Genomic DNA, 19531 nt, shown 5'->3' with positions numbered 1-19531 from the left:
AGAGAATCTAACCACTAAAGTCATGTGAAGCTATGGGGAGGAGAAAATTGGAGAGCACGCCACCTGGCTGGTATAAGGGAGGAAAACAGCTGTGAACAACATGGGCCTGAGCTACAAAATGCTTTTAGTAAAAATCATACCACATCAATGGCAGTCATTTCCTGTCTTCTGCCTCCCAATGGACAGAGAAAGGGTGGGGTGCAGAGGGAGCCAGAATGATGTATCCTAATTCTCCAGACCCGCCCTGCACTGAGGGAGATGAGAGTCACATGGATGGAGCAGGAAACCTGAGATGGGCCAGAACAGCTTCTCTCTCCTTGGACTCCCTAGGCCAGAGGTCCTCAAACTTTTTTTTTTTTTTTTTTTTGTAGAGACAGAGTCTCACTTTATGGCCCTCGGTAGAGTGCCGTGGCCTCACACAGCTCACAGCAACCTCCAACTCCCAGGCTTAAGCGATTCTCTTGCCTCAGCCTCCTGAGCAGCTGGGACTACAGATGCCCGCCACAACACCCGGCTATTTTTCGGTTGCAGTTTGGCCGGGGCTGGGTTTGAACCCGTCACCCTCGGTATATGGGGCCGGCGCCTTACCGATTGAGCCACAGGCGCCACCCACCTAGGCCAGAGGTCCTCAAACTTTTTAAACAGGGGCTAGTTCACTGTCCCTCAGACCGTTGGAGGGCCGGACTATAGTTAAAAAAAAAAAAAAAACTATGAACAAATTCCTATGCACACTGCACATATCTTATTTTGAAGTAAAAAACAAAACGGGAACAAATACAATCACACCACTTCATGTGGCCCACTGGCCATAGTTTGAGGACCCCTGCTAGGCTTATGTATGAATGCAAACAGCTGTGCTTAACATTGCCCAGGGCTGGAGGGCTTCCCCTTTCAGGTAGTCCCTGACAAGACACGTCTTCCAACATGGAGTTTCCAAAAGGCCCTGAATTCATTACAAAGAGTCAGGGAAGTAGCTGGTTTCAAAATACTTTATTGAAGGGAAAACAAGGTGAAAGGGGTCAGGTAAGAAAGTGCTGGAATGTGAGGAATCTGCCCTTTTCTTCAAGAACTAGAGCAGGTGGGGCGCTGTCTGACAGCACCCACAGAGGGTTCAGAGCTGCCCAGAGTCTCTGGGGCAAGGGCAGGGGCAGAGGCAGGAGCAGGCAGGTTGGCTTCAGTCAGCAGAGCTGCATCTTCCCAGGAGCCTGAACCTGGGCCAAGAAAGGGAAAGACAAAATCCCAATGGGATTCAGAGGTAGAGAACTTTCTGATTTCAAGATTTTTTTTTCTTTTTTTTGAGACAGAGCCTCAAGCTGTTGCCCTGGGTAGAGTGCCGTGGCATCACAGCTCATAGCAACCTCCAACTCCTGGGCTCGAGGGATTCTCCTGCCTCCACCTCCCAAGTAGCTGGGACTACAGGCGCTATTTTTTGGTTGCAGCCGTCATTGTTGATTGGCAGGCCTGGGCTGGATTTGAACTGGCCAGCTCAGGTGTATGTGGCTGGCGCCTTAGCCACTTGAGCCACAGGTGCCACGGAGCCATTCAAGATTTTTTTTTTTTTTTTTTGAGTCTCACTCTGTTGCCCAGGCTAGAGGGCTGTGGCATCATAGCTCACAGCAATCTCAGACTTCTGGGCCCAAGGAGTCCTCTTTCCTCAGCCTCCTGTGTAGCTGGGACTACAGGCACCCACCACAATGCCCAGGTAATTTTTCTATTTTTGTAGAGAAGGGGTCTGACGTTGCTTAGGCTGGTCTTGAACTCTTGAGGTCAAGGGATCCTCCAGCCCTGGCCTCACAGAGTGCTAGGATTACAGGCATGAGCCACCATGCCTGGCCAAGATTGTTCTTTTGGGTTGCAGTTCTGGCAGGGGCTGGATTTGAACCTGCCACCTCCGGTACATGGGGCTAGAGGTGCCACCCCAAGATTGTTCTTTTTTAAGCACCAAAGGAGGCAAGAAAAGCTTCATCTTTCTCTGATGTGCCCCTTTCTAATAAAAGAATTTGGTTCTGTAAAATTTGGATTCAGTCAAAAGGCTACACTTAAGGACCCAGAAGGTCACACGTGGCCTTAAAGTTGCAGGTTCCCCAACCCTGTCTGGTGGGGTCCCACCTTCACCCCACCGAGGCCGCATTGCAGGGTGCCCCTCACCATCACTGGCCTCGGGCTCCAGCTCTTCCTCCCCATTCAGGGGCTGCTGATCTGCTTTCTCCTCCTCAGACAGCTGACCTTCTGCAGCCAAAAGGGGACCTCAGAGATTAGACCCAGACCTTGAAGGGAGTGCTAAGGAGTCAGGAAGGAGGGAATGCTGCTACTGTGTCATACCTGTCCCTGAGGGGTCTTCAGGGCTCTCACCGTCCTCTGTAACATCTGATTGCTGGGTTGATTCCTCCTGGCCTTCAGACCCTGTGCCTTCAAAGTGGGTAGAAGAGAGGTTAGGGTTAAGGGTGGCTGTGCCTGGACAGCAATGACAACTTCACCTCTTTTGGCCTTGCCCTTGACCCTTAGTTCAGTATGTGAGGGCCTTAAGCCTCACACTGGACGAAGCAGGGCCTCCCTCTTGCCAAGCCCTGTTCAGATGAGCTCACTTCCCCAATTCCTCTCCAAATCAAGACCTTTACCTGGCTGATCGGTAGAGATCCTTCCCTGGCCTTCCTTTCGGGAACTGCCTCTTTTTCGGATGTTAACCTGTGGAGGAGAAACTACTGAGCAGTGAGGACTGACTTCCCTCCCACCTATCAGAGGGCCCTCATGTCCTAACCCCCACACCACAACATGTCCCTGCCCACCCACAAAGAAAGATCATGAAGGAGAGAAAAAGGGGTCCTTGACCCTTGCGACCTGCAAAGAGAAGCGACGTCGGGGCCAGATGCCCCCCCACACCCACTGCATGTAGCTGAAGAGCATGATGACACTGAGGAAGGTGAAGTTGCTGGCGACACCTATGAAGGCGCAGGTCATTGGGAAGTTGTACAGCAGATATCTGAGGTAGGAAGTAGGGACAGGAAGGGAGTAGCAATTACTGGAGAGAACCAGCCCTCTCAAGTCCCAGAAATAATTTCCAGGCCAATTCAAGTGAGTTTGGCTAAAGTCGGTCTCTACTGCATGTACCTCCCACCCAGTTACTAGAACTTAACTACACTAGGGTCTAATAAAGGCCAAGAGGACCTATGGGAAGTTTCAACATTCCAGGGCTGTAGCCTAAATTGTGGCTGTCTTCCAAGAGTCACTCCAACCAACTCTTGTTGAACCAATGGTTTTTTTTTTTTTTGAGACAGAGCCTCAAGCTGTCGCCCTGGGTAGAGTGCCATAGCATCACAGCTCACAGCAACCTCCAACTCCTGGGCTCAAGAGAGTCTCCTGTCTCCGCCTCCCAAGTAGCTGGGACCACAGGCGCCCACCACAACGCCTGGCTATTTTTTGGTTGCAGCCGTCATTGTTGTTTGGCGAGCCCGGGCTAGATTTGAACCCGCCAGTTCAGGTGTATGCGGCTGGCGCCTTAGCCACTTGAGCCACAGGCGCAGAGCCTGAACCAATGGTTTTAAAACAGTAGTCCCGGGTGGCTCCTGTGGCTCAAAGGGGTAGGGCACTGGCCCCATATGCCAGAGGTGGTGGGTTCAAGCCCAACCCCAACCAAAAAAAAAAAAACACACACACACAAAAAAAAGAATAAAAATAAAACAGTAGTCCCTTACTCTAGACATCAGCTTCTCCTGGGGTACTTTTAAAAAAGCTAAGGGTGGCACCTGTGGCTCAGTCGGTAAGGTGCCGGCCCCATATACCAAGGGTGGCAGGTTCAAACCCGGCCCCGGCCGAACTGCAACAAAAAAATAGCCGGGTGTTGTGGCGGGCACCTGTAGTCCCAGCTACTTGGGAGGCTGAAGCAAGAGAATCGCTTAAGCCCAAGAGTTGGAGGTTGCTGTGAGCTATGTGATGCCATGGCACTCTACCTAGAGCCATAAAGTAAAACTCTGTCTCTACAAAAAAAAAAAAAAAACAACAAATTTTGATGCTTAGCCAAGACCCTAATAAATTCTGGTTCAGTTGGTTTGGGGTGCATCCCAGGAATGTTTTTTTTTATTTTTACTTATTTATTTTGTCACTTTTTGGGGACACAGTCTCACTCTGTTGCCCAAGCTAGAGTGTTGGGGCATCAGCCTAGCTCAGAGAAGCCTCAAACTCCTGAGTTCAAGTGATCCTCCTGCCTCAGTCCCTAATTAGCTAGGACTACAGGTGCGTGCCACAATGCTTGGCTAATTTTTTTTTTTAAAGAGACAATCTCAATTTATCGCCCTTGGTAGAGTGCCGTAGCGTCACAACTCACAGCAACCTCCAACTCCTAGGCTTAGGTGATTCTTTTGCCTCAGCCTCCAGAGTAGCTGGGACTACAAGCGCCTGCCAGAACGCCCAGCTATTTTTTGTTGCAGTTTGGCCGGGGCTGGGTTCGAACCCCCCACCCTCGGTATATGGGGCCAGCGCCCTACCCACTGAGCCACAGGCACTGCCCAATTTTTCTGTTTTTAGTAGAGATGAGGTCTCGTTGTTGGTTAGGTTGGTCTCAAACTCCTGAGCTCAAGGGATCCTCCTGTCTTGGCTTTCCAGAGTGCTAGGAGTACAGGCATGAGCCACTGTGCTTGGCCTCCAGGAATATTTTTTAAAAGTTCCTCAGGCGGGGGCGGTGCCTGTGGCTCAGTGAGTAGGGCATCGGTCCCATATGCCGAGGGTGGCGGGTTCAAACCCAGCCCTAGCCAAACTGCAACAAAAAAATAGCCGGGCGTTGTGGCGGGCGCCTGTAGTCCCAGCTGCTGGGGAGGCTGAGGCAAGAGAATCACGTAAGCCCAAGAGTTAGAGGTTGCTGTGAGCCATGTGACGCCACGGCACTCTACCCGAGGGCGGTACAGTGAGACTCTGTCTCTACAAAAAAAAAAAAATAAATAAATAAAAGTTCCTCAGGTGATAGCCAAGATTGAGAACCTGTGGCTTATGTGAAATCCAATGCCACAATGCTCTGTAAACCTGTTACCTCTGCCTGGGACCCTCTTCAAGGTCAGCCCCCTTAGAGTTGCCTGAGATTTGCTTCAGTGGCTCCTCACCTGAGCCCAGTGAAGTGAGCATGGATGCGAAGGTAGGCTCCGTACATCTGGATGCGCTTGCTGTGTATCTCGATAATCGCTCCAGTAGTTGGCACATACTGCAAGGGATTTGGAGTGAGGGCAACACCAGGCCAGGACCCTGCTGCTGGCAATCTAGTCAACCTTATCTGAGGCCTGCTTCCAGCCTCTCTGTTGCTGTCCCTCCTGGCTGAGCCCAGAGGCTCCTCAGATAGGATTCCGGGCTAATGGGGAGGGCTGTCTCCTAGCCATCCTTCACCTCACTCACCGAGTTCTCTCTATAGTCTGCATAGAGCTCCACCTCCAGGAGCTGCTTCTGTTCTGCAAAGCCAAACAGCAAGAGGCTAGAGAAAACCAGTGTGTCAAGCATCTGGAGGAGATCTGAACGGTAATGCAGCATCACCTGCCAGGGACAGGAGGGAAAAGTTAGGGACAGGTAGACCAAATCCCCATGGCCCTGCCCACCCCTCAACCACCTTTGAGCAATCTCTGAAGGCTGTTTCTCCCTGAGGTCCCTGCTCTCTCACCTTCACTTCCTAATCCCCAGTCTCAACCATTCCAAGTGCTTGAGTAACATTTCCTCCTAATTGGCCACATCCCTCCATTCTACTATATAACAAAGGCCCCTCTTTCCTAGGTCAAACACTACACTGTCTCTGATCAACCATCCTCCTAAATAGTTCTGTAATCCAGTATGTGTGATCTAAGTCCCAGTATACCACCTGAAGCTTTTCTCCCCCTAGGCAGACATCAGGAATGTACTTCATGATGTGGTCCTGTTGATAAGTCATGTAAGAATGAACTCACTTTATACCCAAGGAGTTAAGACACTTGCCCCACAGCTAGCCCATTTCTGAATGAGGACATAAGCCCAAGTCTGTTGGGCTCTAAAGCCTCTGTTTTCTGAGAGCAATACTCTCTTCAGACTTCACCCCAAAGTCAGGCATGCTCATCAGATACCTGGGGGGTTTGGTAAACTGATTCCTCTTAACTTATCCTGACGTGTCTGTCCTCAGAGCCAAGGATGTTTTCTCCTGAAGCTCTGCTCAGACATTCTTATTCTGCCATTATTGTCCACATCTTACCAGACAGGCCATGAACATTTACCGAGCGTGAAGAAGTAGAGATGATTCGGCCGCCTCGGGTGTAGCATGAAACGGTGACCAAGAACATGCCCAAATCTTGATTCACAGGGGACTCTGGCAGTTCCAGCTCTAATGTAATGCGATATGGCTGTCCATACATCAGAACCTGCCCAAGGTAGCCCCATCTCTTGTCAAAAAGACATATTTGAAAACTATGCTCTCCCTGTTCTACCTCTCTCACCCCTCTCCCCAAATGCTCTGCCACAATCCCCTTGGTTAGCATAACAGACCCCTGGATCTCTCATCCCAAGAAGATGCTGCCCCCTGCTGGTTGGCTGGATGCCCCAGACTTCTGAGGTCTTTGGAACCCTGTTGATTCTCCTAAATCACACTCACTACTGTTTCAGAAAGGCTGCGTCACATTTCCTTGCTAAAAGTGAACCATCAAGTTGCCATCTGGGCCATCTGTAACTCAGGGCTATGTGACTAAGGCTGTCCCCTAGGCCCAGCCTGCCCTCCCTCACACAATTAACCAAGCACTAGCAGAGCTCCCAGTATCTCGGTCCAGGTCTCTTACAACTGCCCTCAGTCTAAATCCTTTTTTTGCTGTTTTGGGTCCCTGTCTTGTTTCTGTTGGTAGAACTCTGAGACTCATAGTGGGAAGACCTCTTCATCACTAGGAGTAAACTCAAAAAAGTAAAGATTTGCCATCAAACATACCCTAGTTTTTTTTTTTTTTACCATTCCCACATTCTTCTAATCCCTTTGTTTAATGATTCTTAATCTACCAGCATGAATTTTCACAGGGTAGCATGTAAGAATCACAGGGGTGATGGGGGTGATGGTAAAGCTTTTGCTTTTAACCAAAGGAAGGAATAAGCTAAAAAAAAAAAAAATTTAGGTTTAGTTCCTGTAGTGCAGTGGTTACGGTGCCGGCCACATACACCCAGGCTGGCAGGTTCGAACCCAGCTGGAGCCAGCTAAACAACAATGACAACTGCAACCAAAAAATGGCTAGACATTGTAGCAGGTGCCTGTAGTCCCAGCTACTTGGGAGGCTGAGGCAGGAGAATTGCTTGAGGCCAAGAGTTTGAGGTTGCTGTGAGCTATGACACCACGGCACTCTACCAAGGGTGACAAAGTGAGACTGTCTCAAAACAAAAAAAAAAAGGAAAAAGAAAGAAAACTTCAGAAAAGTTTTAGAAAAGATAGAGACCGGGCGGCGCCTGTGGCTCAGTTGGTAGGGCGCCGGCCCCATATACCGAGGGTGGTGGGTTCAAACCCAGCCCCGGCTGAACTGCAACCAAAAAATAGCTGGGCGTTGTGGCGGGTGCCTGTGGTCCCAGCTACTTGGGAGGCTGGGGCAGGAGAATCGCTTAAGCCCAGGAGTTGGAGGCTGCTGTGAGCTGTGTGATGCCATGGCACTCTACGAGGGCCATAAAGTGAGACTCTGTCTCTACAAAAAAAAAAAAAGAAAAGATAGAGACCTTTCTTTATAGATTGCTATTTTCAGGCTGAACTATCTCTTGAAAAAAAAGATTCCTATCCCCTGTAGAGGCCAGATGATTCAAAACCAGCTGCTTCCTGAATTCTTTGAAACATTAAGATAGGTAGTACTCTGGGTCGGTTGGAGGGATATGTGGTTTCTTTTGGGGGGTATTGAAAATGTTCTAAAATTGATTGTGGTGATGGCTATATAACTCTGAAAATATCAGAACTGAACTGTAAGTGGGTAACTGTATGGCATACAAATTATATCTCACTGCCCAGGCATAGGGGCTCGTGCCTGAAATCCTAGCACTCTGGGAGGCTGATATAGGTGGACTGCTTGAGCGTGGGAGTTCAAGACCAGCCTGAGCAAAAGCAAGAACAAGATCCCATCTCTACTAAAAACAGAAAAACGAGTCCAGCATTGTGAGAGGCACCTGTAGTACCAGTTACTCCAGAGGCTGAGGCAAGAGCAGCTCTTGATCCCAAAAGTTGAAGGCTGCTATGAGCTATGACACCACAGCATTCTACCCAGGGTGACAGAGTGAGACTTTGTCTCAACTAAGAAAATAAAAAAGAATTATATCTCAACAAAGCTCTGTGTGTATGTGTGTGTGTGTTTGTTTAAATTGGTAAACTGGCAGTTTAGAAAATGTCATCTTCTCGGGTGGCACCTGTGGCTCAAAGGAGTAGGGCGCCAGCCCCATATGCTGGAGGTGGCAGGTTCAAACCCGACCCCGGCCAAAAACTGCAAAGAAAAAAAGTCATCTTCTCCAAGGGTATCCAAAGAATATAATACTACTAGAATCCTGTGAATGAGTCCATTCCTTTGTTCATGTTTGTCTGCTTGATTGGCAGATTTTCCATTTCCACCCTTTCTTGAAAGATCCATTTTGAGACTTAACCACCTCCATAGTCTCACATTATCTCAGAAATCACTGATAGCTTTAATTCTTCACAAATTCTTCTAGAAAGGATAATCTGTATCTTATACTTTACTACCTAAATAAATGCATGCAAATGCAATGTATAGTTTTCTTATCAGTCCTATGAGCTCCTTAAAAGCAGGGACCACATCTGCTTCTAGTAAGGTGTTACACATAGAATGAACTCATTATTCTATGAGTTCTTCATTAAAAAACATTCACGGTCTGGGCGGCGCCTGTGGCTCAGTCGGTAAGGCGCCGGCCTCACCGAAGGTGGCGGGTTCAAACCCGGCCCCAGCTGAACTGCAAGCAAAAAATAGCTGGGCGTTGTGGCGGGCGCCTGTAGTCCCAGCTACTCGGGAGGCTGAGGCAAGAGAATCACTGAAGCCCAGGAGTTGGAGGTTGCTGTGAGCTGTGTGATGCCATGGCACTCTACCAAGGGCCATAAAGTGAGACTGTCTCTACAAAAAAAAAAAACATTCACGGTCAAAGAACAAAACATTCAACCTCCTCCTAATTATCAGGGACTTGGGGTGGATCTTTTTCCATCCTTCTTTTCCCCTTTTCCTCATCTAGCACACTCACACCCGTTTTAGGCCCCCTCCCTGTTCCCTACATAACCATTATGATCTCTGTAATGGGCAGCTACACAATTCTATGCAGCGTTCCAGGTACAGATGTACTGTGGCTTTGTTTCTAATCTCCTTTCAATATATTGCACTTATTATTTTATTTTTTGAAACAGAATCTTACTTTGTCACCCTCAGTAGAGTACTGTTGCACCATAGCTCATAGCAACCTCAGACTCCTGGGCTCAAGCGATCTTGCCTCAGCCTTCTCAGTAGCTGGCGCCGGCCACAGCACCCGGCTATTTTTATTTTATTTATTTTTGAGACAAAGTCTCACTATGTTACCCTTGGTAGAGTGCCATAATATCCCTGCTCACAGCAACTTCAAATTCTTTTTTTTTTTTTTTTTTGCAATTTTTGGACGGGGCTGGGGTTCCCACCACCTCTGGCATATGGGGCTGGTGCCCTACTCCTTTGAGCCACAAGCGCCGCCTGAACTTAAAATTTTTAGACTTAAGTGATTCTCTTAAGAATCACTTGTAGCTGGGGCTACAGGTTCCAGCCACAATGACTAGCTATTTTCTTGTTGCAGTTGTCATTGTTGTTTAGCAGGCCCAGGCAGAGCTCAAACCTGCCAGCCTTGGTGCATGTGGCTGGCCCCGTAACCAGCGTGCTACAGGTGCTGAGCCACACCTGGCTATTTTTAGAGATAAGGTCTCCCTCTAGCTCAGGCTGGTCTCGAACTTGTGAGCTCAATCAATCCGCCAGCCTTGGCCTCTCCAAGTCCTGGGATTATAGGGGTGAGCCACCATTGCATTTATTATTATTTTATTATTTTCTTGAGACAGAGTTTTACTGTTGCCCAGGCTAGAGTGCTGTGGCATCAGCCTAGCTCACAGCAAACTCAAACTCTTCAGTTCAAGTGATCCTCCTGCTTCAGCCTCCTGAGTAGCTGGGACTACAGGCATCTACCATAATACCCAGCTAAATTTTTCTATTTTTTCTGTGGTTTTTGTCCAGGGCTGGGTTTGAACCCACCATCTCTGGTATGTAGGGCCAGTGCCCTGCCTTTGAGCCACAGGCACCTCCCTTCTATTTTTTCTTTTCTTTTTTTTTTGCAGTTTTTGGCCAGGGCTGGGTTTGAACCCTCAACCTCCGGCATATGGGGCCGGCGCCCTACTCCTTTGAGCCACAGGTGCCGCCCTATTTTTTCTTTTATTTTTTTCTTAATCAGGCCCAGGCAAGCTTTGAACCACCACCTCTGGCGTGCGGGCCAGTGGTCTAACCACTGAACTACAGCACTCGGCTAATTTTTTTCTATTTTTAGTAGAGTCTGGGTCTCAGTCTTGCTCAGGCTGGTCTTTACTTCCTGAGCTCCAGGGTTCCTCCCACCTTAGCCTCCCAGAGGTCTAGGATTATAGGCACGAGCCACCACGCCTGGTTCCATGTATTATTCTTCAACCACAGAAGCAAACTAAGTCAATGTTTTCATGGAACATTATATGATAACCTTTCCCTATTTCCTTTCCCAAATAGCAAGGTTACAATAATAAATCTACTTCGCAACTTTGAATTCTGTCATTTGGGGCCCATTCACCTGACTTGGTAAGACTTTTCTTGATAATGCTTGGTTGCCTGGTAGTGCTGAAAGATGTCAGTCTCCTAGGTTGTTTGTATTGTCAAATAAGGCCAGTCTGCACATCAATCCCAGGAAACCCCAGATTCTTTAGTGTATACACTCCTTCCTTAGAGTTGTGACAGTTCTTTAAGTCAGTTTCCTCCCAACTACCATTTTTGAAAATGAACTTCAAATGATTTCTCAATTTCTACTAACTTTTACAACTGATTACTTATAATTATGTTGCTGACTGACAACTCAAAAAACTCCAGTAACCAGAATTGTTGTTTACTCTCCAAGGTCCTTTTTAAGTGTGCAAGGATCCTATTCTTTATTAGAGCTCCTCAGCTTGCCAGTATAGAAGGCTGAGTGTCCCTAGGCATTTTTCAGGGTTCCCAGGCTTGTTGAAGTCACACTGGCATCTGGCCAGTGCTCTGGCCCAGTACCCTTTGTAATGACAGGTCACACATATTTGTCAACAGTTTCATAATTTTACATATATGCTTTCAAAACTCTTGGGTGGATGCCATCCTATTACCGTGAAATAGCTGATTTGTTCATTTAGGTCTAAAATACTGTTTACTTCATCTAGATTATTGATTACTTCACCTAATCCAGATGTGCCTCAACTAACAATGGGCTTATGTGCCAATAAACCCATCATAAGTTGAAAATATAAGCTAAAAATGCATTTAAAACTGAATGCAGTGGCTTATGCATGTAGTTCTAGCACTCTGGGAGACCAAGGTGGGTGGACTGCTTGAGCTCACAAGTTCAAGACCAGTCTGGGCAAAAATCGAGACCCCATCTCTACTAAAAATAGAAAAACTGAGGCAAGAAGATAGCTTGAGGCTTGGCACCTGTGGCTCAAGCGGCTAAGGCGCCAGGCACATACATCTGAGCTGGCAGGTTCGAATCCAGCCCAGGCCGCCAAACAACAATGGCGGCTGCAACCAAAAAATAGCCGGGTGTTGTGGCAGGGGCCTGTAGTCCCAGCTACTTGGGAGACGAAGGCAGGAGAATCGCTTGAGCCCAGGAGTTGGAGGTTGCTGTGAGCTGTGATGCCATAGCACTCTACCCAGGGTGACAACTTGAGGCTCTGTCTCAAAAAAAAAAAAAAAAAAAAAAAAATCAAAAAGATAGCTTGAGCCCAAGAGTTGGAGGTTGCTGTGAGCTAAGACTCTACAGCACTCTACCCAGATGACAGCTTGAGACTATGTCTCAAAACAAAAAAACCCACAAAAATGCATTTAATACACTAACCTAGTGAACACCACAGTTTAGCCTAGCCTACCTTAAATGTGCTGAGAAAACACAGATTAGCCTATAGTTGGGCAAAAATCATCTAACACCAAGCCTATTTTATTATAATAAAGTGTTGAATGTCTCATGTAATTTATTGAATATGTACTGAATGAGAAAACCAGAATGGTTGTGTGGGTACTTGAAGCAGTTTCTACTGGACACATAGTGCTTTCAAAGTTGAAAATTTGTTAGTTCAAATTACTGCAAGTTGGGGACTTATTATATATGTTGAGAATAAGAACATTCCTAATGGGCGGTGCCTCTGGCTCAAGGAATAGGGCGCTGGCCCCATATGCCAGAGGTGGCGGGTTCAAACCCAACCCCGGCCAAAAACTGCAACAAAAAGAAAAAAAAAAAGAACATTCCTAATGTCTGTTGCAGATCAATACACAGAATTCACTGAGATTTTAATTTCTCTTGAACCTTCCTTCCCTTCAGAGCCTTCCTTACTCAATACCTGTTCTCCAAGTCTTTCTCAAGCCTTCCTATTTCAAGTCACCAAAGATCAAATGAAACTTCTCTCTAGCTCCCATACTCACCCGATCACGTCCACCCTTAGCCAATGAGACATTTGCAACAGGGAAAGAGCAGAGTGATGTGGTGGAGGAATCACAATCAGTCCTAAATGAGAATGGGGGATGATACTCTAAGTTAACTCTGTGTTACCCATACGTCCCATACTTGTAGGACCCCTAAGGGTCCTTCCCACCCCCCCTTCCCTCAGAACAGGTACCCTTCTCTCTGTAACAGAGAGAGACATGAAATGTGGGTAGGATTCAAGAAATCAGAAAGATGCTTTAATTCTCTTATTGTAACTTCAACTTATTTCCTCTCATTAGAGCAGATATTCTTAGATGAGAATCTATGGATATTTATTTAAATAGCTTCACACTTTGGTGGTTTTCTAAAAACTCACTTAAGGAGCTTGATAAAAATATAGATTGCAGGGTCCTACCCTATGAAATTCTTATTTAGTACTTCTGGTCTGGGGTCTATTTGAGTAAACACCTACAAAAGGATCCACAGGTGGTCATTAAGAGACAAAGGAAGCCCCTCAAATTGTAGGCAAAATTGCATGTGTATACATTTTCATGATAGGAAGGGCTATAGCTTTCATAAGATCCATGTCTCCTAAAGGTTTAAGAAGCCCTACCTTTGAAGCTACAGCTCATTTCAAATTGTATATAAAACCAGCACATTGTACCCCATGATGGTATTAATGTACACAGCTATAATTTAATTTTAAAAAAGAAAAAAGTAAAAGTACTTAAAAAAAAAAAAAGCTACAGCTCATGACCAGGGACTAAGGGAGAACATCATTGATAACACTGCTATCACTGGCATCTGTTGATTGGTCCTATAGCCACTGTTAAGAAGAGAAGAGAGAATTTGGCAGAGTTTGTAAAATGGAAAGGAACTAACAGGCCAGGCAAGATGCAGAATTCTGGGAGGTAAGTTTAGGTATCCAGTCACCTTATGCTTCTGTAATCTCTACTTTTCAGTAGACAAGTGGGAGTGGGAGGAAGCAATGTAAAAAGCAAACTGCTACTTTCTAGATAAATTAGTTCTGAACCACCTAAGGGGTTGGCTCAAAATTCTCCAGTGGCTCTAAGAGAGGTCTGATCCAAATAGAATTAACCCTCTTTTTTTTTTTTTGCAGTGCTTAGCTGGGGCTGGGTTTGAACCCGCCACCTCGGGCATATGGGGCTGGCGCCCTACCCTTTGAGCCACAGGCACCGCCCCCAGAATTAACCCTCTTAATGATAGCCCAGAAGTGGATTCTTTTTTTCAGTAAGAGGTAGAAGGAGGACCCTAGAACCCTACAGCCTAGAACTGCTCTAGCCTTGGGCAGAGCAAGGTGAGAAGTCCTATAAGCACACAGGGCTCCAGTTTTCTCATCGGTAAATGAGTGGATTGAACTGAATAAGCTCCAAGGACCCTACTTGGAGGGATTCTCATAGTATTCCTCTACATTAATAGGACTCTCTCACCTGTAATAGAAATGCACTGGGCTGAGGTGGCTGACCGTTGGCATGTAGGAATAGTAGAAGGAGCCATAGAGGAAGACAGACACCCAAAGCAGGAGGAGGATGGTGCAGAAGAGCACCCCAAACTGCAGCAGCAGCCTGCGGGCACGGCCTGCCAAGACTTGGCCCACTTCCTGGGCCCACAGTAAGGCAGGTACTGATGGGTCATTGACCATGGCCGGGAGAGCAGGAGGTCTCGCCCCAGGTTCAGGCCTTGAGTTCCTAGGTGCTCTGCCACCTGGGCGCCACCCCTGGCCATGGGATGATGAAGCCGGTGGTTCCTGGAAAGAGAGAGGGGAAGAATGGCTCCTTTCCCCACAGAGGTGGGGACAAAAAAGACAAGCTTCCTGGAGGAATCAGAGATAGCATGACAAAAACAAAGTCATTGTTTCATGTGGCCTTTCTCCAAATGATTCTGCTTCTCTGCCAATCATCCTTTCCATTTCCTCCCATGTGCTCCCTTCACTCCGAAGGCCAGAGTTCCTCAGATGAACTCCTCCAGCCATCTGATTCTGGGGCAAACTACCTCAATAATCGTTCATAGCAATATATAACATACAAAGAATCAGCAACTTAGAATTATTATTATTATTATTGGAGACAGTCTCAAGCTGTGGCCCTGGGTAGAGTGCATGGCGTCACAGCTCACAGTAATCTCAAACTCTTGGGCTTAAGCGATTCTCTTGCCTCAGCTTTCCAAGTAGCTAGGACTACAGGCGCCCATCACAACGCCCGGCTATTTTGTTGTTGTAGATGTCACTGTTGTTCAGCAGGCTTGGGCCGGGTTCAAACCCGCCAGCCCCGGTGTATGTGGCTGGTGCCCTACCCACTGAGGTATGGGCGCCGCCCGGCAACTTAGAATTCTTACCAAGTGTTTTTACACACAGAATGACATTAATCCACACTGCCAGGCAGCTGCATAGAGAGGATACGGACTTGCTTAAGGTCGCACAGCTGAATCGAAAGGCAGCTGCCTAAGAGCGATCACAATTGCCTCCCGAGTTTCTCCTCTCTGCTCGAGCTGAGCTCGCTTCCGTACCGGCTGCGCCACACGTGAGGCAGGGCAACTAGCAGTCTAGGGCCGCTCCCCGCCAGCATCCACCCACTCCGCAGAGAGCTAGGTGCCCGGAGTCCCCACCTAACCGCGCCACCATGGAAACCTGCCTGCCAGCCGCCGCAGGTCTGCACACTCACCAGCCTCGCGCGCTGCCAGGGCAACCGCGAGAAGGGGTTTCCGGCTCCCAGGGAAGTCCCGCCCCTCTCAGTCCCACCCCCCCCGCCTTTGTACGCTACAGGGCGGGGTCTTGCCTGGGGGCGGGGCTAGCTCAGGGGCTGGGCTTCCCGGGCTGCGAGGTTCCCTCCCCCTGGCGCCAGCCACTGGTCTTCCCCGCCGCGGGTTATCCTCCAGTTACCGAGACCAAAGGGGAAAGGCGCCTCTCTGCATTCCCCAAGATATGCCCCAGGCATGCTCTGAGTCAGCATCGCCCGCGCGCCCAGCCCTCCCCTGGAGGCAGCAATCACAGCCCACACCTTCACCACCCGGCAGGTAACCCCCGAAGTGGGGGGAGTGAAGTAGGCATCCTGCTGGCACTAATAGTTAACTCCCACGCTCCTATGACCCGTAGGCACCTAAGGCCTGGAGCATTCGCCCAAAGATTATTCAGTTTGTGGGAACCTGCGCATTTTGCGCGTTGCGGAGGCAGGCCGCTGTCCCCTACTCACAAGCATGGTAGCCCCAGGTTTTGTCCACCTCCTCAGACCCTCACTGGGTGCACTCTCCTTCATAGTGCCCACAGAACATTATCTAGATTAGGTCTTGGATGGTAGCATCTTCTGTTTTTACATGTCTAACCACCCCAGATAAGGTCCTCCAGAGGGCAAGGCCAGTGTTGCACAATCCTACAGTCGTGGGAGGTAATCTATTCAAAATGTCTGAAAATTTTCAAACCAATACACCCTATCTCCAACCCCCATCATCTATTTCCACTCTCCCCACAGAGCCCCCTACCTCCTCTTTGTCCGGTCCTTTGATTTGATCTCCACACATCTCTTTTTCTCCAGCTTCTTCTTTTTGGTCTGCTATTTCTTTAGACATCTTCCTGATGACGTGTCTCTTCTGCCCCTGGATCTCCCACTCCTCACTTGTGGCTAGAATGTGAAGTGGTGTTCTAGAAGCTGATACCTGTAGCACATCACATTTTCCTGGATGTGGGGAATGGAGGGTCCCTGGGAGAAAAAGAAGATTCAGGTGCTAAATGCTGTGTCAGTGTAGAGGGATGGAGGGAGGAGGGGGGCGACTACCCGTCTGATGTCAGATTTTCGAATGAGCAGGGTCCCCTCACAGCCAGTAGACTCTACTGCAGGGGCTGTCACAGGCCCAGACCACCCCATTTGAGGGGGGAGTCTGCCTTGGCCTCAGCACTATTGGCAAGGGCTGTAGCCCAGACTCAGGATGCCTGCAGTGGGGGAAGGGCAGGTAGTGAGACAGTGACAATGGGGGTGTGCGCAGGGGATACAGGCAGCAGCCAAGCTCCCCCACTGGTCAGGCAGTTGGTATGCTCCAGAATCGGAACAGCTCCTAGCATCCTTCATCCTTCAGGTACCAGCCATCTAGGCAGTGCTTGAGCTGCAAAAACTGACCCCAGCCCTTAACGGACCTGGACCTCTGGCCCAACCCTCCTCAGTGGCTTTCTCTGTAGTAGCTGCATCTGCATCTGCATCAGATACTTTCAGCTGCAACTCCCTGCAGGGTGGGGCACCCATCTCAGGCAGAAGGTTTTGGTGCCCCCCACTGACCCTACACCTCAGGGCTGCTGCTGCTGCCTGTCACCTCAGGCCTCAGGTGAGTAGGGAGCAGCCTGTTTTTCTCTCATTGAGGATCATGAGGGAACACGGGGGTGATGTACCCTCCTCATCAGGGTGGGGCTCTTTCTGGTTGAGGCTGGGAATACACATAGCTTGAAGGGCTGACAAGCCTTAAATCGTTAGTATAATGTTTAATGATCTGTAGCCAGGCCGTGTAGGAGTTTTGGAAGGACCTCATCCATCCCTCTCATGTTTTTCCCACTGAGGACAGGGATGGGACAGGCCACTGCAAGAGGGTAAGGGGGGCAAAAATATTGGGAGACTGCCCTAGGCTTGTGAAGGATGGTGAGGAGTGAGCATGGAGGAGAGCTGTCAGCTGGGACTGTGCTCTGACCTGTCCCTCTCTTTTCTCCAGGATGAAAGGTGAGACCCCTGTGAACAGCACTATGAGTATTGGGCAAGCACGCAAGATGGTGGAACAGCTTAAGATTGAAGCCAGCTTGTGCCGGATAAAGGTGGGTGGGATCCTGGCTCTCATTAGTTAACCAAGCCATGCTGTGCTGCAGGTTCCCAAAGCTGGGGATAAGAAATGGTTTCTTTCCTTGACTCCCTGAGGTCACAGGAGTTTGGGACTCTATTCCCAAGCCTCTGTAGAGGATGAGGGAGAAGACTATCTCAGGATAACCCATTTAGGAAAAGAGGCTGCAGTCCCTTTCAGAGGTTCTGGCTAACAACCCCTCATCACCCCTGTGCTCCAGGTGTCCAAGGCAGCAGCAGACCTGATGACTTACTGTGATGCCCACGCCTGTGAGGATCCTCTCATCACCCCTGTGCCCACTTCGGAGAACCCCTTCAGGGAGAAGAAGTTCTTCTGTGCCCTCCTCTGAGCTGCCCAGTCCCTCCTCACAACTCCTCATCTTTCCCTCTCCTGGGCCCCGCCCTTAGGTCAGTAACCGAAGGCTCCCTGCATCCCATTCCTAACACTTGCACAACCCTGTGAGGTTATCTGAAGCACAAGGCCCTCCCTCATCTATTTGTCGACCGAATTTTCTCGCCCTCTGACACGGACACCCTTTGCTCCACCCACAGAAGGGCCCCCAGTCAGGCTCTGCCAGCGTCTGGTCCATGTCCCTCTGTGATCCGCTCAGACAATGGAGAGAGGGATGGGCCAGGTGTTTGTCTTCGGTCTCACCTGGAGCCATTGGAAAGGGAAAGCCATTTGAAGAATAAAGTCATCCAGAGCCTCAGAGGACGGCTTCTGTGTTAGCGTTCTTGGGGGAGAGGACCATCAATCAATAGATTTGCCATACCCAGGGATAGGGCCCGTCAAAGCAGGATAAACAGTGACCAGGATCGGAGATTGACGGGGTCGGGGGAATATCGAGCGCGAGAGCGGGTCCCCAGGGGAAGGTACAACACTCAGAGGCTGTGGAGGGCATACACAAACACAAACACAAACGTGGCAAAGAAAACGGATTGAAGGGGGTGGGCTTTAGGAGGAAGGCGGGAGGCTTAGCAGCGGAGGGGCGGAGCTCGGCTCCGTTAACGCGTCGGGGGCCGGTTTTGCGCCTAAAATGGCCGCCACAACATGGCGGCCCTCACACCACGGCGTTTCGCCGTACAGGGCTTTCTCTTAAAATGGCGGCCCCCAGCAGCCAGCATTGCCAATATGGTGCCCTCCGCGCTCGTCTGGTCTCAAAATGGCTGCCCCTGGCAAGTCGAGACCTGCTCCCACGCACCTAAAGTCTGGAATTCGACGTCCTTCCGATCGAGCCGAAGGACAAGGGGACCCCAGCTTCCTACGTACTGCCAGAGAGGACCCCTTTGGAACATAACTAGAAATGGGAGACGGGCGGCGCCTGTGGCTCAGTCGGTAAGGCGCCAGCCCCATATACCGAGGGTGACGGGTTCAAACCCGGCCCCGGCCAAACTGCAACCAAAAAATAGCCGGACGTTGTGGCGGGCGCCTGTAGTCCCAGCTACTCGGGAGGGTGAGGCAAAAGAATCGCTTAAGCCCAGGAGTTGGAGGTTGCTGTGAGCCGTGTGAGGCCACGGCACTCTACCGAGGGCCATAAAAGTGAGACCCTGTCTCTACAAAAAAAAAAAAAAAAAAAGAAATGGGAGAAGGGGTCGTCACCACCTGCCGCTGTCCACTTGGGGCTCCGATCCATGGTCGCTTCCTGGTCTCACCAGGAGCTGGATAAGCCCAAAATTGTTCGCATTGGGTTTCCTTATAAAACTGGGGCTTGGGGCGGCTCCTATGGCTCAGTTGGTAGGGCGCCGGCCCCATATACCGAGCGTGGCGGGTTCAAACCCGGCCCCGGCCAAACTGCAACCAAAAAATAGCTGGGCGTTGTGGTGGGCGCCTGTAGTCCCAGCTGCTCGGGAGGCTGAGGCAACAGAATCGCTTGAGCCCAGGAGTTGGAGGTTGTTGTGAGCTGTGTGAGGCCACGGCACTCTACTGAGGGCCATAAAGTGTCTCTACAAAAAAAAAACAAAAAAAAACTGGGGCTTGCCCTGTAGTCCCAGCTACTTGGTAGGCTGAGGCAAGAGAATCGCGTAAGCCCGAGTTAGAGGTTGCTGTGAGCCGTGTGACATCA

General features: G+C 49.3%; 2 protein-coding genes across 2 annotated transcripts; one reads left to right on the top strand and one right to left on the bottom strand.

Moving 5' to 3' along the window:
• Nucleotides 1-981: 981 nt before the first annotated feature.
• Nucleotides 982-16352, bottom strand: BSCL2 (BSCL2 lipid droplet biogenesis associated, seipin). The gene is made up of 11 exons (XM_053562308.1): nt 16135-16352; nt 14091-14407; nt 12639-12720; nt 6216-6359; nt 5377-5511; nt 5091-5188; nt 2839-2980; nt 2619-2685; nt 2323-2409; nt 2149-2229; nt 982-1211 (listed from the first exon to the last, which is right to left on the bottom strand). Exons 1-11 carry the CDS (start codon nt 16219-16221, stop codon nt 1063-1065), a joined length of 1389 nt encoding a protein of 462 aa, XP_053418283.1. The 5' UTR covers nt 16222-16352; the 3' UTR covers nt 982-1062.
• An 81-nt stretch (nt 16353-16433) lies between these two features.
• Nucleotides 16434-18180, top strand: GNG3 (G protein subunit gamma 3). The gene is made up of 3 exons (XM_053562307.1): nt 16434-16968; nt 17347-17446; nt 17690-18180. The coding sequence occupies exons 2-3, from the start codon at nt 17348-17350 to the stop codon at nt 17816-17818; spliced, it is 228 nt and encodes a 75-aa protein (XP_053418282.1). The 5' UTR covers nt 16434-16968; nt 17347; the 3' UTR covers nt 17819-18180.
• Nucleotides 18181-19531: the final 1351 nt, after the last annotated feature.

Source organism: Nycticebus coucang, chromosome 14 (assembly GCF_027406575.1).
Source record: "Nycticebus coucang isolate mNycCou1 chromosome 14, mNycCou1.pri, whole genome shotgun sequence".
Classification (NCBI taxonomy): domain Eukaryota; kingdom Metazoa; phylum Chordata; class Mammalia; order Primates; family Lorisidae; genus Nycticebus; species Nycticebus coucang.
Note: the sequence above shows the minus strand (reverse complement) of the source record. Positions and strands in the feature narration are given on the sequence as shown.

What these genes read in the sequence shown, in the direction of transcription:
- BSCL2 (XM_053562308.1), bottom strand. Translation starts at nt 16,221, where the DNA reads ATGTCTAAAGAAATAGCAGACCAAAAAGAAGAAGCTGGAGAAAAAGAG. An exon ending in CAGACTATAGAGAGAACTCG is followed by an intron (nt 5,189 to 5,376) that starts GTGAGTGAGGTG and finishes AATCCCTTGCAG; the next exon opens with TATGTGCCAACTACTGGAGC. An exon ending in GGAGCCCGAGGCCAGTGATG is followed by an intron (nt 1,212 to 2,148) that starts GTGAGGGGCACC and finishes TTCTTGGCCCAG; the next exon opens with GTTCAGGCTCCTGGGAAGAT.
- GNG3 (XM_053562307.1), top strand. Translation starts at nt 17,348, where the DNA reads ATGAAAGGTGAGACCCCTGTGAACAGCACTATGAGTATTGGGCAAGCA. An exon ending in CCAGCTTGTGCCGGATAAAG is followed by an intron (nt 17,447 to 17,689) that starts GTGGGTGGGATC and finishes CCTGTGCTCCAG; the next exon opens with GTGTCCAAGGCAGCAGCAGA.